This window comes from Salmo salar, chromosome ssa06 (genome assembly GCF_905237065.1).
Source record: "Salmo salar chromosome ssa06, Ssal_v3.1, whole genome shotgun sequence".
NCBI lineage: Eukaryota > Metazoa > Chordata > Actinopteri > Salmoniformes > Salmonidae > Salmo > Salmo salar.
The window spans coordinates 39,588,404-39,607,199 of record NC_059447.1 but is presented as its reverse complement, the minus strand read 5'-3'; the positions used below and the strand labels follow the sequence as shown (position 1 = coordinate 39,607,199).

The 18,796-nt window shown below is 39.3% G+C and overlaps 1 protein-coding gene across 1 annotated transcript; it reads left to right on the top strand.

The window, feature by feature from the left end:
- Positions 1–216: 216 nt before the first annotated feature.
- Positions 217–18,705, top strand: LOC106607331 (sorting nexin-8). Its single transcript, XM_014204194.2, has 13 exons — positions 217–495; positions 6,249–6,376; positions 7,103–7,232; positions 10,037–10,227; positions 10,745–10,865; positions 13,989–14,125; positions 14,263–14,343; positions 14,463–14,623; positions 14,871–15,000; positions 15,103–15,171; positions 15,542–15,691; positions 16,303–16,452; positions 16,668–18,705. Exons 1-13 carry the CDS (start codon positions 474–476, stop codon positions 16,755–16,757), a joined length of 1,560 nt encoding a protein of 519 aa, XP_014059669.1. The 5' UTR covers positions 217–473; the 3' UTR covers positions 16,758–18,705.
- Positions 18,706–18,796: the final 91 nt, after the last annotated feature.

Sequence of the window (18,796 nt, the reverse complement as noted above, 5' to 3'; positions counted from 1 at the left end):
AAAGTAAAGCTACCTTAATATAAAATTACTCAAGTAAAAGTGAAAGTAACCCAGTAAAATACTACTTGAGTAAAAGTACAAAGTAAAAGTAAATGCTATAGATCAAATTCCTTATATTTAGCAAACCAGATGACATAATTTCCTTTTTTATTACTTTTTTTAGACAGCCAGTGGGAAAGTAATTATATTCGAGGACAGAGGCATATTTGAGATTTTTCAAGCCTTTGTGGGGGAGGATCCACTTGTTCACCTATGCTCCTATGTTCTGGATTCCCAATATCCAGTTTGCAGAAATGCAGGTCTTGTCTAGTGCCTACAATAATGTTTGGACATATACAGTACTGCTGCATAAGGTCTGAAATCTGGCAAAAATCCAAAGTTCACTACAACTTTAAGAAATAGTTAATTCTTCGGGGTTTTTTCTTCAGGAAATCACATGGAGGTGCTGTCGTGCTCACATGACAATCTGAACTATGGCAGGCGAGCTCAATGAAGGTAATTTGCTAAATACATGTTATGTTCCACATCTTTATGTTGGATTTCAGAATGTGTTTTCGACTTTTTGTAAACGTTCTACGTGGCGACAGGCGAAATAATGTTTTTTGGGGGGTTATGTTTGTGATTGAATTCAGAGAACGCGGTGTGAAGTGTCAGAGCCTAATAGTGTCGCCTACGATTCGTGATGTAACTACAAAACCTGTCAACTTTAAGATAAACAGTAATATAGTAGGTTTACTGCGAATTGTAAAATACAGGCTACTCATCTGAGCATTAGATTACACGTTTAGCACGGGTGTTTAGTTTATTAGGATCCCTATTAGCTACTGCACATGCAGCAGCTACTCTTCCTGGGGTTCACATAAAACTTGCAAATACATAAAAATACAGAACAGTAATAGTAATAGATCCCGTGTGGCTCAGTTGGTAGAACATGGTGTTTGCAACGCCAGGGTTGTGGGTTCGTTTCCCACGGGGGACCAGTACGGAGAAAAAAATGTATGCATTCACTACTGTAAATCGCTCTGGATAAGTGCGTCTGCTAAATGACAAATGTAAATGTAGACAAGAACATAAAATAGGTGTAATTAAGGGTGATTTGACAAATAACTGTAGTTTTTTTTATACGGTAGGGTAGGCTGCTGTACTGTTGCATTGGTCTGCTCATTGTCATGTTCTCACCTGTTATGGATGTTACCTGTCCCATAGAATTATAATCTAGATTATATTTCTATGACCTGTCCAAATCACGTATTCAACGTTCCATAGCATATGACTATCCTCGTTGTCTTCTGTTTAGCTATTATATTCCACTACTTGCCTCCTGTCATTTGCCTAAGAGACTTTAGGCACTCTTCATATGAACATTCTATCGTTAAGATTTGATCCTGATTCGATAACCCTCACAGCTATCATCCAATCACAATATTTATGCAAATTAGACTGATAGAAAAACATGAATTTAATTCATAAATTTCATTACAAACATTCAAACATTGGGTATTCTGATGTATTGCATTTCTTTTTTTACCAGCCTCTTGGCAAATGACAGGAGTAGAAAGTTAGTTGGTACCCAGACTACCATAGGAAAATTGTCGCTAGTTTATTTTTTATTTTCTTTCATTATGAAAATGACTTATGATTAAGTTTACTTTGTAAACATGTTTGCCAATACAAAGATACATTATTTTATGCACCGTTTCGCCCATACATGTAACTGCCAGGATAATGGAAATGAGAGATACAAAGTATATTGAAAGCAGGTGGTTCCTGAGTTAATTAGACAATTAACATCCTATCATGCTTAGGGTAATGTATGAAAATGCTGGGCAGGCCATTATTTTTTCTGCCGTGGCTATGCTATGGAGTACAATGCCCCCATCCCACAGGGCACGAGTGGCCACTGAATGGTTTGATGAGCATGAAAACGATGTAAACCATATGCCTTGGTTGAACAGTTTAACACTTATGGGAGATTCTGGAGTGGTGCCTGAGACAGTGTTTTCCACCACCATCAACAAAATATCAAATGGAATTTCTTGCAAACGAATGGTGTTGCATCCCTCCAATAGAGTTCCAAACGCTTGTAGAATCTAAGCCAAGGTGCAGTAAAGCTGCTCTGGATCGTGGTGCCCCAGCACCCTATTAAGACACTTTATGTTGGCATTTCCTTTATTTTGTAAGTTAGCTGTATGTACAGTGCCTTCGGAAAGTGTTCACACCCTTTGACTTTTTCCACAATTTGTTGTGTTACAAGGTGGGATTAAAATGCATTTAATTGTCTTTTTTTTTGTCAACGATCTACACAAAATAGTCTGTCAAAGTGGAAGAAAAATTCTAACATTTGGTAAAGCATTTATAAAAAAATAAAACAGTAATGTATCTTGATTACAAGTATTCAACCCCCTGACAATCCAATACATGTTAGAATAACTTTTGGCAGCGATTACAGCTGTGAGTCTTTCTGGGTAAGTCTCTAAGAGCTTTGCACACCTGGATTGTACAATATTTTCACATTATTCTTGAAAAAACTCTTCAAGCTCTGTAAAGTTGGTTGTTGATCATTGCTTAGACAGCTGTTTTCTTGGCATAGGCTTTCAAGCCAAAACTGTAACTAAGCCACTCCGAAACATTCACCAGCTATGTTTCCATTAACTTGTCCAGTGATTAATTTTTTTGGTCGACATTTAGAGTGCATTTCCATTGAACTATCTCGTTTCAATAAAAACACCTGGACGTAATGACATCACACAAAAAACGACAGTGTCGAATAAAAATGTAGTGGATGAACTGTTTCCATTACCGATTTAGGCAAATTTTGCATTTAATAAATTGGCGGCACCCTGAATGCCCTTCCACCTATCTGTTGCATGTCTCAGGTAGCCCACAAAAGCCAACATGTATAGAATGCAATAATTTACTCATATTTGCCATAATCTAATAAGTCTCTCTGCAGTCCGTGCCATGGTAAAACTTGCACACCTGTAGATCTGAAAGAATTGGATTGTGAAACTTGCCAGCCAACCAGAAAAGCAAGGCGAGACAATTCATGCATTCTTGAAAGTCAGGACAATCCTTGTTCTGCAAAGAAACATAATATTTTTTTTTGTGGAAAAATGTATTTTGCAAGCAATAGGCAGTTAGAATTAAACCTGGAGTGGAGATTTGTAATTACGCAGTGACATCACACCTTCAAAATGATTAGGAAATCATCATTTATTCTAAAAACACAGTTTCAATCATCATTTGTCAAAATAAAGAAAGTTAGACAAAATAAAAATCCACCCCTGTCGAACAATTTTTTGGGGGGCGATCTTGAGAAAGTTTCTCATATCTGCCGTTTCCATGACACTTGTCGCAAGGATTCTTTTTGTTGCAACATTGCTTTTGTCGAATAAACCTGGGTCAATGGAAACTGGCCTACTGTCTTCTTGGTAAGCAACTCCAGTGTATATTTGGCCTTGTGTTTTAGGTTATTGTCCTGCTGAAAGGTGAATTTGTCTCCATATGTCTGTTGGAAAGCAGACTGAACCAGGTTTTCCTCTAGGATTTTGCCTATGCTTACTGTAGCTATATTGTGTTTCCTATTATCCTAAGAAACTCCCTAGTCCTTGCTGATGACAAGCATACCCATAACATGATGCAGCCACCATCATGCTTGATGATATGAAGAGTTGTACTCAGTGATCTGTTGTGTTGGATTTGTCCCAAACATTGTTTTGTATTCAGGACAAAAAGTTTGTTTCTTTGACACATTTTTTGCAGTTCTACTTTAGTGCCTTATTGCAAACAGGATCCATGTTTTTCTTTCTTTTAACTCTCATTTAGGTTAGTATTGTGGAGTAACAACATTGTTGTTGATCCATCCTCAGTTTTGTCCTATCACAGCCATTAAACTCTTTAACTGTTTAAAAATCACAATTGGCCTCATGGTGAAATCCCTGAGCTGTTTCCTTCCCCCCTGGCAACTGAGTTAGGAAGGATGCCTGTATCTTTGTAGTGACTGGGTGTATTGACACACCATCCAAAGTGTAATTCATAACTTCACCATGCTCAAAGGGATATTCAATTTCTGCTTTTTTTTTACCCATCTACCAATAGGTGCCCTTCTTTGAGAAACATTGGAAAACCTCCCTGGTCTTTGTGGTGGAATCTGAGTTTGAAATTAAGTGCTCGACTGAGGGACCTTACAGAGTGTGTGGGGTACAGAGATGAGGTAGTCATTCAAAACTCATGTTAAACACTATTATTGCACACAGAGTGAGTCCATGCAACTTATTATGTGACTTGTTACGCAAATCTTTACTACTGAACCTATTTAGGCTTGCAATAACAGGGGTTGAATACTTATTCACTCAAGACATTTCAGCTTTTCATTTTTAATTAGTAAACATTTCTAAAAACATAATTCCAATTTGACGTGTGTGTGTGTGTGTGTGTGTGTGTGTGTGTGTGTGTGTGTGTGTGTGTGTGTGTGTGTGTGTGTGTGTGTGTGGACAAGTGACACAATCTCAATTTAATACATGTTAAATTAAGGCTGTAACATCAAAATGCACTGTAGATCCAAGTTGGCTAGACTTTAAATATAAAGATTAGCTGGCTACTCACTAGCAGGTGGGCTTGTGCTTGAGATTGTTTATGAGATCTGTGTTAAAGATGCACTATGCAGAAATCGCTCAACCATTTCCTGGTTACTAAAATGTGAATAGTTTTCCTAATTTCAGTTTGTGACAAAACAAGCAAATATAGTGTAGAGCATCATTGTACCACCTAAACCACTGTGAAATATATTTTCCATAAGAAAAATATTGTATTTTCAGCTGTTTGAAGCTGATATACAAAACCGAAAGTAAAAAAACGCAAAAACGAAACTTAAGTACAGGAAGCATAGAAATAGCACATATCAAACAGACCTACCACTTCTTAGACTTGCTTTCAATGAGAATGACAGATTTATAACACACATTTCTATGTGAATATGCTGGGTCGCCCAAAACATTACAATTTACACCTTTTAATTTTCTATAATGCCTGTTACCAGAAGTTGGTCATTATTAGTGGATGTGCATGCTTCTGGTAAAATATTATATTACAACAAAAAGGCCATTTTCGTAGACTGATTTGAAAGCCAGGTCAGTGATTTTTGCAAAAATGCAGGTTAATCTATTTTGATAAAATAATTATATTATTAGTGGCTCTTATGCTGAAGGCTTATTTTTTTAGCCTAGGTATAATTTTACAAGCCCTGAATTCAGCCCTACCTGTACATTAGAGACTGCTCCCCTGTGTACATAGTCATTGCACACTGGCCACTTTAATTATATTTACATACTGTTTTACCCACTTCATATACGATATTCTAGTCAAGGCTCATTCTATATAACTACTGCTGTACACACCTTTTTTATTCATATACTGTCCATATTTTCACAACCATTATATGCATATACACTGAGTATACCAAACATTAGGAACACCTTCCTAATATTGAGTTGAACCCCCCCCTCCAATTTTGCCCTCAGAACAGCCTCAATTTGTCGGGGAATGGACGCTATAAGGTGTCAAGGGATGCTGGCCCATCTTGACTCCAATGCTTCACACAGTTGTGTCAAGTTGGCTGGATGTCCTTTGGGTGGTGGACCATTCTTGATACACACGGAAACGATTGAGCGTGAAAAACACAGCAGCGTTGCAGTTCTTGACACAAACCGGTGTGCCTGACACCTACTACCATACCCTGTTCAAAGGCACTCAATTATTTTGTCTTGCCCATTCACCCTCTGAATGGCACACATACACAATCCATGTCTCAAGGCTTAGAAATCCTTCTTTAACTTGTCTCCTCCCCTTCATCTACACTGATTTTAAGTGGATTTAACAAGTGACATCAATAAGGGATTATAGCATTCACATGGATTCACCTGGTCAGTCTGTCATGGATAGAGCAGGTGTTCTTAATGTTTTGTACACTGTGTAAAATATCTATATGTATCCGGACTCTGACATTGCTCATTCTGTTATTTCTTTTGGAGTTTGTGTGTTTCTGTATTGTTAGGTATTACTGCACTGTTGGAGCTAGAAACCTGCGATAACATTTGCAAAATATGTGTACTCGACCAATACATTTGATTTGTTCAGGTTAAGTGGAAAAAGATTTTGCCATGATGTTTAACCACAAATCATGCAATTTAATAGAAATGTCTTCATCCACATAAATCCCTGCCTAATGGTTTGTGCACCTCCTCTCTCAGGATCAGTGCCTCCATACTACAGGGAGGTGTATGAGGCCATCCGGAGTAAGATAGATGAACGAGTGCAGGTGGAGGTTTTCCAGAGGTTGCTCAGCAGAACAGATCTTCCCAGTGCTGTGCAGGGCCAGGTGAACACAACTTTTTCTTTACTTGTTGTCACATCTATGATCTAGAATGCCCGCCAAATGTGGAAAGGAAGTTCTGGCTGTTTGTGGGGTTTTTTTTTAGGCTCAAGTTTTTGTTGTTATGAAACAGAAGCACAGACTGGTTTGTTATGTATTAGACCTATGGCTTTTCTATCCTCTTCCCTTCTTGGAACTCCAAGAAAAGTGAACAAGAAATTCTGCAGAATAGGAAGTAGACACTTTAACAGAAAAGACTTGAAAAACATCTAGCGCTCTATGATACAAACTATTCAACTGTATTCAAAGACCCTCTCAAGCCTATATTTGTTTTACCACTAAGTACTAAGGGGGTAATTACAATACTAGTTCCAACACCAGTTATTAGAAAGGGAGGTTTCTGCTAAGTATCTCCTTGCTGCCATTTAATTAGTGGTATTTGCTTCAGTAAAGCTTACTGAAAGGTGATGGTATTTGAGGGGATGGCATTTAAAAGTTGTGTTATTCAAGAGCACATGGGACATGAAAAATACAACGTGTTACACATTATCCATGGAAACGCTTCATAGATGTATTTCAGCTGAGACCTCACGGTTCAGTTTGATGTTTCTTACTGTTTTATATCATTGCTAAAGTGTTTTCTGCATTTTCTTGTCAACCACTGCTGAATTTAGACCTTGGATTGAGCAATGACCTGTTAAGAGAGTCCTGTAATGTCCTTGTCTTTTTCAGATTGCTGAGCATGTTGACTACACTGATGGATTCTTAAGCAAGTTGTCCCTATATAAAGCACTGGCGTTGATCGCGCTTGCTCAGCAAGGAAAGCAACCAAGCCCAAAACTCTTAGAAAACTGCATACAAGGTAAGCCTTTTAACTAGTTGTTTTCAAGTGAGGACACAGCAGTAAATGTGTAGCTTAATCAGTGGCTTGACTGTGAAGTATCTAAGGTCAAAAACCTTTGTGACCCCTATGAACAGCTTGTGTGAGAAAGTTCACTTCGCTATATATTGTATGAAGTTGAATATGCACGTGACGAGCTAAAGTACACATTGCATTTGCACACAAAACCAGCAAGTGTGCTGTGCTAAAAAGCTGGTCCTGGTTTTATCATAGTGTGTTGTATTTGTTGGCCTGTTTCCTCTAACCTCTGGGCATTGCGTCCGAGAATACACCAGCTCCATTCCCATGTCTCTGTAAAAGACAAACAACCTTTCCCTGCCATTTTTTTCCTCTGGAACAGCTCTGTGAAAATCATAATGAAAGTCACAGGAAGAACTCTTCCCTCTCTCTTAAATACACTTGTATTTCTTGATTATATGAATCAGTTTACTTTCACATTCTGTGGCTAGGTTTTTGTGAAGAAAAGCATGAGTGTTACAGTGTACAATACCATTAAGTTGGAGAGGAGTCGTCGTCTTTGGTTTTTCAGAGGTAGCCATTACTCCGAACACAGCCCTGAGTTAGAGCTCTGTTCCAAAGCTCATATGATTATTTAGGGCCCTCTGTGTTATTTCAAGTGCTGCCAATATGGCAGCTGACTGCTTTCTGTGAAACTGATGTCACGTTTTCTCTGCTGAGCTATGGTAGAGCTTGTTTCCTAGTTGTTGTAGGAGGACGATTAACTCTGCTCATATCTCTGTGGAATGTCAAGGAGGGTGAAATTCAGGATCACATGAATCACACCATCATAATTGTTTGAAAGACTTAAGAGACATTTGAGTTTAGGGAGAGTCATGCGGGCTTTCTAATGGTGTCAAGTCTAGTTTCCTCAATATTACAGAAGGTGTACCGCAGGGGTTGGTATTGGGACCTGTGCTCTTTACTATTTATATACAGTGCCGTGAAAAAGTATTTGCCCCCTTACACTCAGTAACTGGTTGTGCCACCTTTAGCTGCAATGACTCCAACCCTATTGTTTATCAGTCTCACGTCACTGTGGAGGAATTTTGGACCACTCTTTCATGCAGAACTGTTGTAACTCCGTGACATTTGTGGGTTTTCAAGCATGAACTGCTTGTTTCAAGTCCTGCCACAACATCTCAATTGGGATGAGGTCTGGACTTTGACTAGGCCATTCCAAAACTTCAAATGTATTGCTTTTTAGCCATTTTCATGTAGACTTGATTGTGTGTTTTGGATCATTGTCTTGATGCATTAGCCAGCTGCGCTTCTGCTTCAGCTCACAGACGGATGGCCTAACATTCTCCTGTAGAATTATCTGATACAGAGCAGAATTCATGGTTCCTTCTATTAAGACAAGTCATCCAGGTCCTGAGGCAAACCATCACACTACTACCACCATGCTTGACCGTTGGTATGAGGTAATTACTGTGGAATGCAGTGTTTGGTTTTCGTAAGGCATAATCGGACCCATGTCGTCCAAAAAGTTATACTTTTGAATCAATCATAGAACATTCTTCCAAGAGTCTGCATTCCACAGTAAGAACCTCATGACAACGGTCAAGCATGGTGGTGGTAGTGTGATGGTTTGGGGATGCTTTGCTGCCTCAGGCGATGTGAGATACTGATCAACAACTACAGGAAGCATTTGGTTGCAGTCATTGCAGCTAAAGGTGGCACAACCAGTTATTGAGTGTAAGGGTGAATGACTTTTTCACACAGGGGAATTGGGTGTTGCACAACTGTGTGAATTAAATAAATAAAATAAGTACAACTTTTTTTGTTATATGTAAACTCATGTTCCCTTTATCTAATATTAGGTTTTGGTTGAAGATCTGATAACATTCAGTATCAAAAATATGCAAAAAATAGAGAGAATCTGAAAGGGGGAAATACTTTTACCAGACTGCAGCAAGCCACTACTCTTAAACCGTTGGATGCCGTCGACCGTAGCGCGCTTCACTGACAGTTTTAATACTCATCACTGCATCATGTATCAGAAGGTTGGCTGGACCTCACTACAATCCTGTAGATCACTGTATTACTCATTTCTTGTTTACAAAGCTCTGCTCCACAAGATTCCAACATACCTCACTTCCCTGTTGAAATATTTCAATATGAGATACCAATCCCATTAGGAGGTTTTCATAACTCTTGAGGTACCGGTTGTCTCCACAAAGTTTGGTAAATTTGCCTTTAGTTTTAACACACCACAGTTATGGAATACCTTACCAAACAATTTCCACCTGGATTCCCTGGTGCCGATAGGGCAGTTTAAAACTCTGTTGGTTAATGAGTTCACGGAAGTGTGCAATTGTTTCAATTGACTATTCTAACTTGTTGTAATGTATTTATAGCTGAATTGTAGTTTCTTTTTATATTTATTGTATTGATGCCGTTTTTGTCCTCAGGGCACCATTGCAAATGAGACACTGGTCTCAATTGGGCTGCCTTGATTAAATAAAAGTAGCCAAAAAAATGTGAATGGGACAATTCAAGTGTCTGAAGGATCAGAGGGCCACTAAGGGAGGTGAAATGTCAAATGTACACTGGAACATCCTTGCTTTTCCCACACAACATGGATGTGTGTAGGAAAATGTTTTGTATTCAAACCTGCACTACAGGAAATCATAAATGATGTCTATTAGTTCAATAGAGCTGGATGTGTACACTGTCTGTGAACATAGATGTGCTGATTGCCTTCTAGATAAATGAGTAGATGAGAGCATTGGTTACTGATGTTTGACTTGGTGTTTGTTTGACAGAGTTCCCTAAGCCCCAACTTGGTGAGTTCAAGGACCTCCAGACTCTGAGGATGCAGCCAACTCAGGAGAGCCCCCTCAAGGTGTCCCAGACTCTGGGCAAGCTGCTTGCCAGGGATACAGTCCAGGTGGAGCTAATTCCTGAAAAGAAGGGTCTGTTCCTCAAACACGTGGAGTACCAGATCACCAGCCAGGTGAAAGCTGCATTTAATTACATATGAGTGTAACATAAATGGGCTTTGTTAGAAGAACAGTCAAGGAAATTATTAATAGAAAAGGTCAAGCATATATTTTACCATGTATTTACCTTTTTTTACTTCAAATAGGTCACATTTGTGCATTACAAGCAACAGTTATTAATAGGAATTTTGATCATAACTCCAAAAATTCTGTAATTCCCTCTGCCTCTATTCCGGGCTTCTCAATTATTTCTGCATTTTTGGCTTGGTGAAACGAATGGCTTTAATGCTTGTTGGTAAGGGTCCATCTAAAAATGAATGTATACATTGCATCTTTTACACTGGATGCCTAAGCTGAACAGAGCTGGTGTTGTTTCTGTGCAGTGAGCATTCACAATCAGTATGAACTAAAGCCAACGCATGACAAACGCATCCATTGTCAATCTATTTGTTGAATTCACAACCCAAAGCATTATGTTATTTTGCACATCTCGGTTATTCACAGATTTAATATTTGTTTTAACTTTTTCAGCATTTTAAGATATCTGTTTACCGGCGGTACAGTGATTTCGATGTCTTCCACGAGCTCTTGCTGCAGAGGTTTGCCTACAGAATGGTGCCTGCATTGCCGCCTAAGAGAATGCTGAAAGGAGGTATATACACTGAGTGCACAATTGTTATGCAAATTGTATTCCTCAGGATTAATTTTACTGTTGAACAAACACAATGCTCTCAGTCAATCCAAAATGTTATTGAACCTAAAACCTGAATGTTTAACAAAGGAAAAGTGAGTTTTGTCTTTCTCAGGGAAATATATAAGTGTGCACAATTATTAGGCAACTATTAGTGTGCAGAATTATTAGGCAACTAAATTACTAAAATCATTTCTCTCAACTCACTTGTTGATTCTCAATTTTTAGAGTAAGTGTAACAGATAAGTAACACAAAATGACAATTATAACATTTTTGGCCTTTCAAAAATATTCAGTGACCAATATAGCCACCCTTATTTTCAAGAACTGCCATGAGCCTTCCATCCATGGAGTCTGTCAGTTTCTTGATCTGTTCACGATCAACTTTCGCTGAAGCAGCAAACACAGCCTCCCAAATGCTGTTCAAAGAGGTGTATTGTCTTCCCTCACTGTTAATCTCACGTTTGAGAAGGGTCCACAAGTTCTCAATAGGATTTAAGTCAGGTGAGGAAGGGGGCCAGGTCGTTATTCAGACATCTTTGAGGCCCTTGCTGGCTAGCCAAGCAGTGGAGTACTTGGATGCATGTGATGGAGCATTGTCCTGCATAAAGATCATGGCCTTCTAGAATGCTGACTTCTTCCTGTACCACTGTTTGACGAAAGAATCTTCCAGAAACTAACAGTAGGTTTGGGAGTTGAGTTTCAGTCCATCTTCAACCCGAAAAGGTCCAACTACCTCATCCTCAATGATAGCAGCCCATACCAGAACCCCTCCTTCACCTTGCTGGCACCTGACTCAAAGTGGTGCCCTGTGTCCATTACTGATCCAGCCACGGGCCCATCCATTTGGTCCATCAAGAGACACTTTCATTTCATCTGTCCATTAAACCTTTGAAAACTCTGTCTTCAGGTATTTCTTTGCCCAATCTTGACGCTTTAACTTGTGAATCTTATTCAGTGGTGGTCATGTTTCAGTCTTCTTGACCTTGGCCATGTCTCTGAGCACTTGACACCTTGTACTTTTGAACACTCCAGGTAGGTTGCAGTTCTGGAATACGGTGGCACTGGAGGATAATGGGTTCCTGGTAGTTTGACGTTTAAGTCTTCTCAAGTCTTTTGCAGTTAATTTGCGCCTTTTCTTCCCCATGCATTTTTTGCGCCCCAGTTGACTATTCGCTAACAAAACATTTGATTGTCCGGTGGTCACACCTCAATAGTTTAGCTATTTAAAGAGTGTCGCATCCATCTGAAAGGCATTTTACATTTTTGGCTTTTCAGTGTCAGTTAAATCTCTTTTTTGGCCCATTTTACCTGAGGTAATGAGGCTGCCTAATAATTATGCGCACCTTGATATAAGGTGTTATTCACTTTCGCCACACCCTCCCTCATTACACAAATACATATCACCTGAAAAGGATTAAATCCAATAAGCATTCAAGTTTATATGGTTTGAAGTTCGAAAATGTGAGTAGAAATAATAAGATCAGAATACTCACTTGCCTAATAATTGTGCATGCAGTGTAGAGGATGTCAGTCAGATCATTTGATTATTAGGAGGAGAGTGATGCTTTGATCTGTAAATAAGTGTTCCACTCTGCATCAGAGCTGGGGTCCCGCTGATCCAGAAGAACTCCAATTCTATTAATCCAACTTCACCCGTGTTCCCACAGCAGGCATGAACTCTGTCTTTATATTACCATTATTAGATACCAATGTTATTACTTTATTCAGGGTTGGGCAGATAACTTGAAAAATGTAATCCATTACGGATTACAGTTACATGATAAATAATATTTTGGATTACTCCAAATAAGTATCTGATTACATTTGGATTACTTTTGCATTACTTTCACTTCTAGCACCCAGACATATTTGAAAACGCTTAAAAATGTTGATTTAATATAGTATTTTTTTAATTTAGTAACGTTATTATTTCCAAATGAGGTCAGAGCCTAAAGATCCTATAATTCATGTTATATTCTATGTGTAAGAGCATAGTCACAGGGCTCCATACTAACATTTTCACTTGTTGGCACCAGCCCATGATCTGGTTGCACCACAATTGCTGTGGGGTCATGCAATAGAAAATAATGGTAGCCTTATCATCTTATAAAGTAATTCATCGTTTTTTATTCAGAGGTGTACTAGACTACTAACACGGTATGATTCAAGAAATACATGGTTTATTCTAACATCATGTTCAAGTACAACTGCATGATTCCAGCTGTTTTGAATTGCAACCTAAACCGGTGATTGTCATGGATTTGGGGTTTGGCAACTAGGCAATTCTTTTTATTTTCTAATGAAAATAGGCTTACAGATTTTAAAATATTTTTTGTTCAATAGATATTCATTTGTCTACATCTTTTTGGGCACAAATTTATATTTTGAGGCTAGTTTTATTTGGGGCTAATTCACCACATGAGGAAGTGGTTAGCTAGATCGCTAACTCAAAATATAGCCTATTACTGATAGTTAGCCGTGAAATGTATATCTAACAGTACATTTAATGTATATGCCTATGCACCTACCTTTAATGCCAGACATGAGTGCCCTTTGTTGAATATTAAATACAATTCAGACCAGAACGCTTAGACCCTTTTCTCTTAAACAGTAACCACATTGGTTGCATTCAGTAGTGTTTTTCCCATGATTAGGCCTACATTTTGAAATATTGTGCAATCAGAAAGCATTTCACGAAGGAAAGAGAGATTGAAACTGCACTGCTTCAAAGCAGCAAGCAGGAACTCTGTAGTCCAGATGATTTAAGAAGCCATCCACCCTTGATGGGCGATCAGCAGAATAATAGAATCTCTGAGAGCATGTGAGAAGTGCTGATGGTGCGCTAAATGACAGCAATGATGACAAAGTTTTATCAAGATGAAGTATAGATAGATGAAGTAATTAGCTGTTTTTAAGAATGTAAGTAATCCAATTACACTTTTGAAAAAGTAATCCAGGTTGATTAATTACTTCAAGAGCCAACCCTGACTGTATTACATAAAACGGTATGATCTCTTCTGTTTTACAGAAGCAGAACAACTGAATATGCTGGCTCTTTAACTGACCTCTGTCTGTCTACAGTCCTGACCTCCATGTCTGAGAGGGACTTTATAGAGGGAAGGCGGCGTGCTCTGGGCCGGTTCATCAACCTAGTGGCACGACACCCCTTCTTCTCCGAGGACGAACTGGTCAAGACCTTTCTCACCTTCAACGGCTCAGTACGTCTCTGCTACTGAAAAGATCACTTTGCTTCATCTCTGCTAGTTGTCTGTGCCAAGATCACATTGTTCTTTGGCTTGCCATGGATAATGACCGTACTGCTCACACAACTTTACTCTCTCTCTCTTACTCTCAGGACGTTCAAGTGAAAATGCGTGATGCTTGCAAGAAAATGGGAGATGAATTCATGACTAATACAATGGCAACTCTGGCAAAGGTTTGTATTGTTTCTATTATGAGTAATTACTTACAGATTTTTTTTCTTTCTTTTTCAAATTACTATTTGAAATCCTACTGAGATGCAGCAGTGTGAGTCTTGGTACATCTGTGCTGTAGGAATATCTCCCAGCTGATATCCAGGCCCAGTTTTCATCAAGCAGGGAACTGATCAGGAATATCCACAACAGCTTTCACAAGCTGCGGGACCGGGCAGAGAAGATGGCCGAGCGCTCCAAGGAAAACGCCACTGATTTGCTAATGTTTGGAAGGGAGCTCAGGTACAGAACTCAGCATTTACAGGGCTTAAAGCTCTCTTTCTCTATCGCCCCTCTCTACACAAGTGTTTTGGCCCAAGGAAACGTATTATGCTAGCTGCTCCACCCATACAACAGTTTTGGGGAAGAAAATGTTGGCAATTGTAAAGGATTTGTTTTCTTTTCCTTTTCAGGGTTTTCACTTCAAATCGTTTTTGTCAGCCAAGACACCGTACTGGTCCAGCTTCTCTAGTTATGCTTTCTGTTGCAGTACACTGGGCTCCGATGGTTCACCCATTCCTTCTCTGGCCTCATCCCAAAGCACCTGGGGCATTCTCCGTCAGTCTCTGAAAGGCCTTTCCGTGGAGTTTGCTCTGCTAGCCGACAAAGGTGCTCAGCAGGTACAATCCAGCTTCACTGTATACGTACCACCTGCTCTACTGTGCTATTGCCGAACTCTACCTGCATGCAAAACATAATCATTTATTCATTGATATCTTAAGGGGAGGAGAGAAGAGGACGATGTTGTGGAAAAACTGAATTTATTCTTGGATTTGCTGCAATCATACAGAGTGAGTTTGAGAAATGTAAAAAATGCAGTTACTGAAGAACTCTGTATCAAGTTAATGCAATGTTACTAGTGTTATTACAAATGCACTACACAGGTATAACAGCAACTTAATTTAGATTGTTAACAATATATCTTTGACCCGTGTGGCTCAGTTTGTAGAGCATGGTGCTTGCAACGCCAGGGTTGTGGGTTCGATTCCCACAGGGGAATAGTACAAAAAAGTATGCATTCACTACTTACTGTAAGTCGTTCTGGACAAGTTTCTGTTAAATACTATAATGTAAAAATATGGTAGTTATTTAGTTATTTCTTTGTGTGTGTGTGTGTGTGTGTGTGTGTGTGTGTGTGTGTGTTGTTGTTGTGTCCCATAGGATCTGTGTGAGCGGCATGAGAAGGGAGTATTGCACGAGCACCAGAGAGCGCTGCAGAAGTACGGTATGATGAAGAGGCAGATGATGAGTGCCACAGTGCAGCCCAAAGAGCAGGTGTCAGTGGAGCAACTGGAGTCTCGCATTGTGCAGGTTCTCTTTCTCATTCATTCTATCTCCTTCTCTCTCTCTCTCACTCTCACTCACTCACTCACTCACTCACTCACTCACTCACTCACTCACTCACTCACTCACTCACTCACTCACTCACTCACTCACTCACTCACTCACTCACTCAGTGTGCTTGAAAAACGCTCTTCCTTCCTCATTTACTCAGGGTTGTCACACGTCAAATCAACACTGTTGACATTATTTCATCTTCATTATCCTGACATCACAGGCCAACCCACCCTCCCTCCCTCCCTCCCTCGGAGAGACTGTGTCCTCTCTGACATTGAGAGGAAGGAGGGAGCAGCATTTTCCTATATGCCATCATTGGGGAGTTGATTGATACCCTGGTATAAGGATTGATATCCTTGTATATCCTACCACATTTCTCATACTAAACCATCTTAGGACGATATTGCATTTGACAGTTGGGCATTTCAGCCTTTAGAATGGATCTCATATGTCATGTTTTTCAACACTGACTCCTACAGACAAGGCCATGACAGCATAGTCTTATGATCAATGAGGTTGTTCCTCTTGATAACCATCATATGGTTGTGGTTTGTGAAGTAATGGTTTGTATCCTCCCCCAACAGCAGGAGAACGCCATTCAGACCATGGAGCTGCGGAACTACTTCTCCCTGTTCTGCCTTCACCAGGAGACTCAGCTCATCTTCACATACCTGCCCATCACCTCTCACATCCTGGGAGCCTTCGTCAACTCACAGGTCCAAGGTCACCAAGAGGTGAGACTCACCTGGAAATATACAGTGTCAGGCATGGATTTGTAAGGATTTAGTTGATGTAGTAGAGCACACAGTTCATTAGGTTGATGTGTGTGTGTGTGTGTGTGTGTTGATTCTAATCTTTAATAGATACACAATTATAAGATGATCGTCTTGGAATTTTGGTCAGAGGATGCTTTCACTATAACAGACTACTTTGTTTGTTTGATAACTAGATGGGTGCAGTGTGGAATGATCTCCAGCAGAAGCTTGGGTGTCTCTTCGGTGTCGATGAAATGCAATCCCCTCCTCTTACACCCAAGTAGACACCCATGCCCCCTTCTCTCTCAACAAGCGATGAATGTGCAGCTTTGCAAGCCAAGATATAAAGTCTCAGAAGGGACTGATGGTGAACTGTTTTCATAAAACCTTGAAAAACACTACAAACTGTGCCTTAAGTGTCAATCAGTGGTGAGTAAATGCAGTTTACTCACCTTTTTTTATTTTCTTTGTGGGATAGTTTATCCACCTTTTGCGGAAAAATGCATTGAAGTATAGGGAGCGCTACTTTCTTCTCTGCTACCCGGCGATCAGTTTACCTACTTTGTTTTTTTACCACTACATCACTGATTTCAATGAATGGATGTGGTCTGCAGTTCGAGATATATTATACTGTACGTGCATCCTCACTAGGGATGTCGGAGGTTGGTCAGCCAAAGGAGCTCATTGGGAAGTGGAAGAGTGCTTTGAAGAATGTGTACTGCTGCCTTGCTGTATGAGAAGAGGAAAATATGGATTTCATAATTGATATATAGGGAACATTTTGTTGAAAAGCTGGACCATTTGTGTTATTTTTGTAGCTCATTGCCTTTACCATATGAGGGACTTCTTACCTACACTTCTTGGAGGATCATTCGCCTATGTTGAGGTGTAATGTAGTGTCTTATTGCAGGCAGACAAATGTGAGAATGTATGTGCATGTAAGAATATCCTAATTAAGCTGATTGAAGATGTTGCCACACAGGGAAGATACGTTTCCTTGCCGCAGCCAGGTGGTGGCAACATAACCTTTTGTGTTTAAAATGACTAGCGTAGATGTTTAGAAAGATTCTAATCAGGGCACAGGCTCATTTCTGATAAAGACAGGCAAACCAATATATATTAAAGTAAATGTAGTAGCAGCATGGTATTCAATGGTTTGTTGTGAAGTACAACATAAGTATTAATCATCCTACTGACCACACTTGTGCAACTGGGCTTACTAGCTTGTTGTGTTGATATTCATGCAAAGGACTTCAGATTCCTTGCTTCAATCGAATCTTAGTTGCAATACTGTGAAAAGCTGCTTCAGTTTCTACGCCTGAGCCGAGCAAGCTATCAAGAGGAAGAAGTTTGATCAAGTTAAAATAATGAATGATTTATGGCTGATATAACACGCCACGTGACCAATGGTGAACATACCAAAGAAACATGCTACAATGCCACACAGTCATTAGTGCAATTAAGTAGTAAGGATCCTGTAATATTTTATTTCAGGTAGAAATTAAATGTGCTCTGTGTTAATGCTTTTGACCTGTTTGCAATGTTTCAGTTTCAATTAAGATGCAATCACGGTGGTTCAGTGTTTACTTAATGTAGATTTGAAGAAAACTAGATTGAATATTTTTCTGTGTATGCAATAGTCAAGAATATTCTCTGATTTATCTTTTTCAAGAATATACCCAATGATTTATTGTCCTCTTATTCAACAGTATACATTGATTCCATGTCTAAAGCATAAGATTATGTTGGTAAAGTTTCTCATTATTTGATCTGATGAAAAATGTAAAAAATGTTCACTCACAATTTTGAAGGTTTACGTAACCTGTTCTTGCAAAACTCACCCTCTTCTTGCAGGATGTGCAAATTGCATGTGTTTTACATGTAATTAAAGTACATGAATGAGGCTGTGTAATAAAATGTCTCCCAATTAGAACAGAGTAATATTAGAGAGCTCCGGGGCAATACGTTTTGTTATTCAATGCATTATTTTGTCTTCTCTGTGGAACTGTTAATTGGTTCCTCACAAGTTCTTATTATTGTGTCAACATGAGATATTGTCATAACCTTATTTTTTTTGGAAAGTCTTAAAAAATAAGAGGAACAAATGCTTTATATGATCTTTGAGAAAGAAAATTGGAATTAGGTGAAAGATGTAGATACGGGAACGTTTAACTATTGTACAGTTTTATGTTGAATCTCACTTAATGTTAAATAAAAAGTATCAGATAGCCATCTTCTTCTTATTATTATTGAGCTCCCGAGTGGCGCAGCGGTCTAAGGCACTGCATCTCAGTGCAAGAGGCGTCACTATGGTACCTGATTC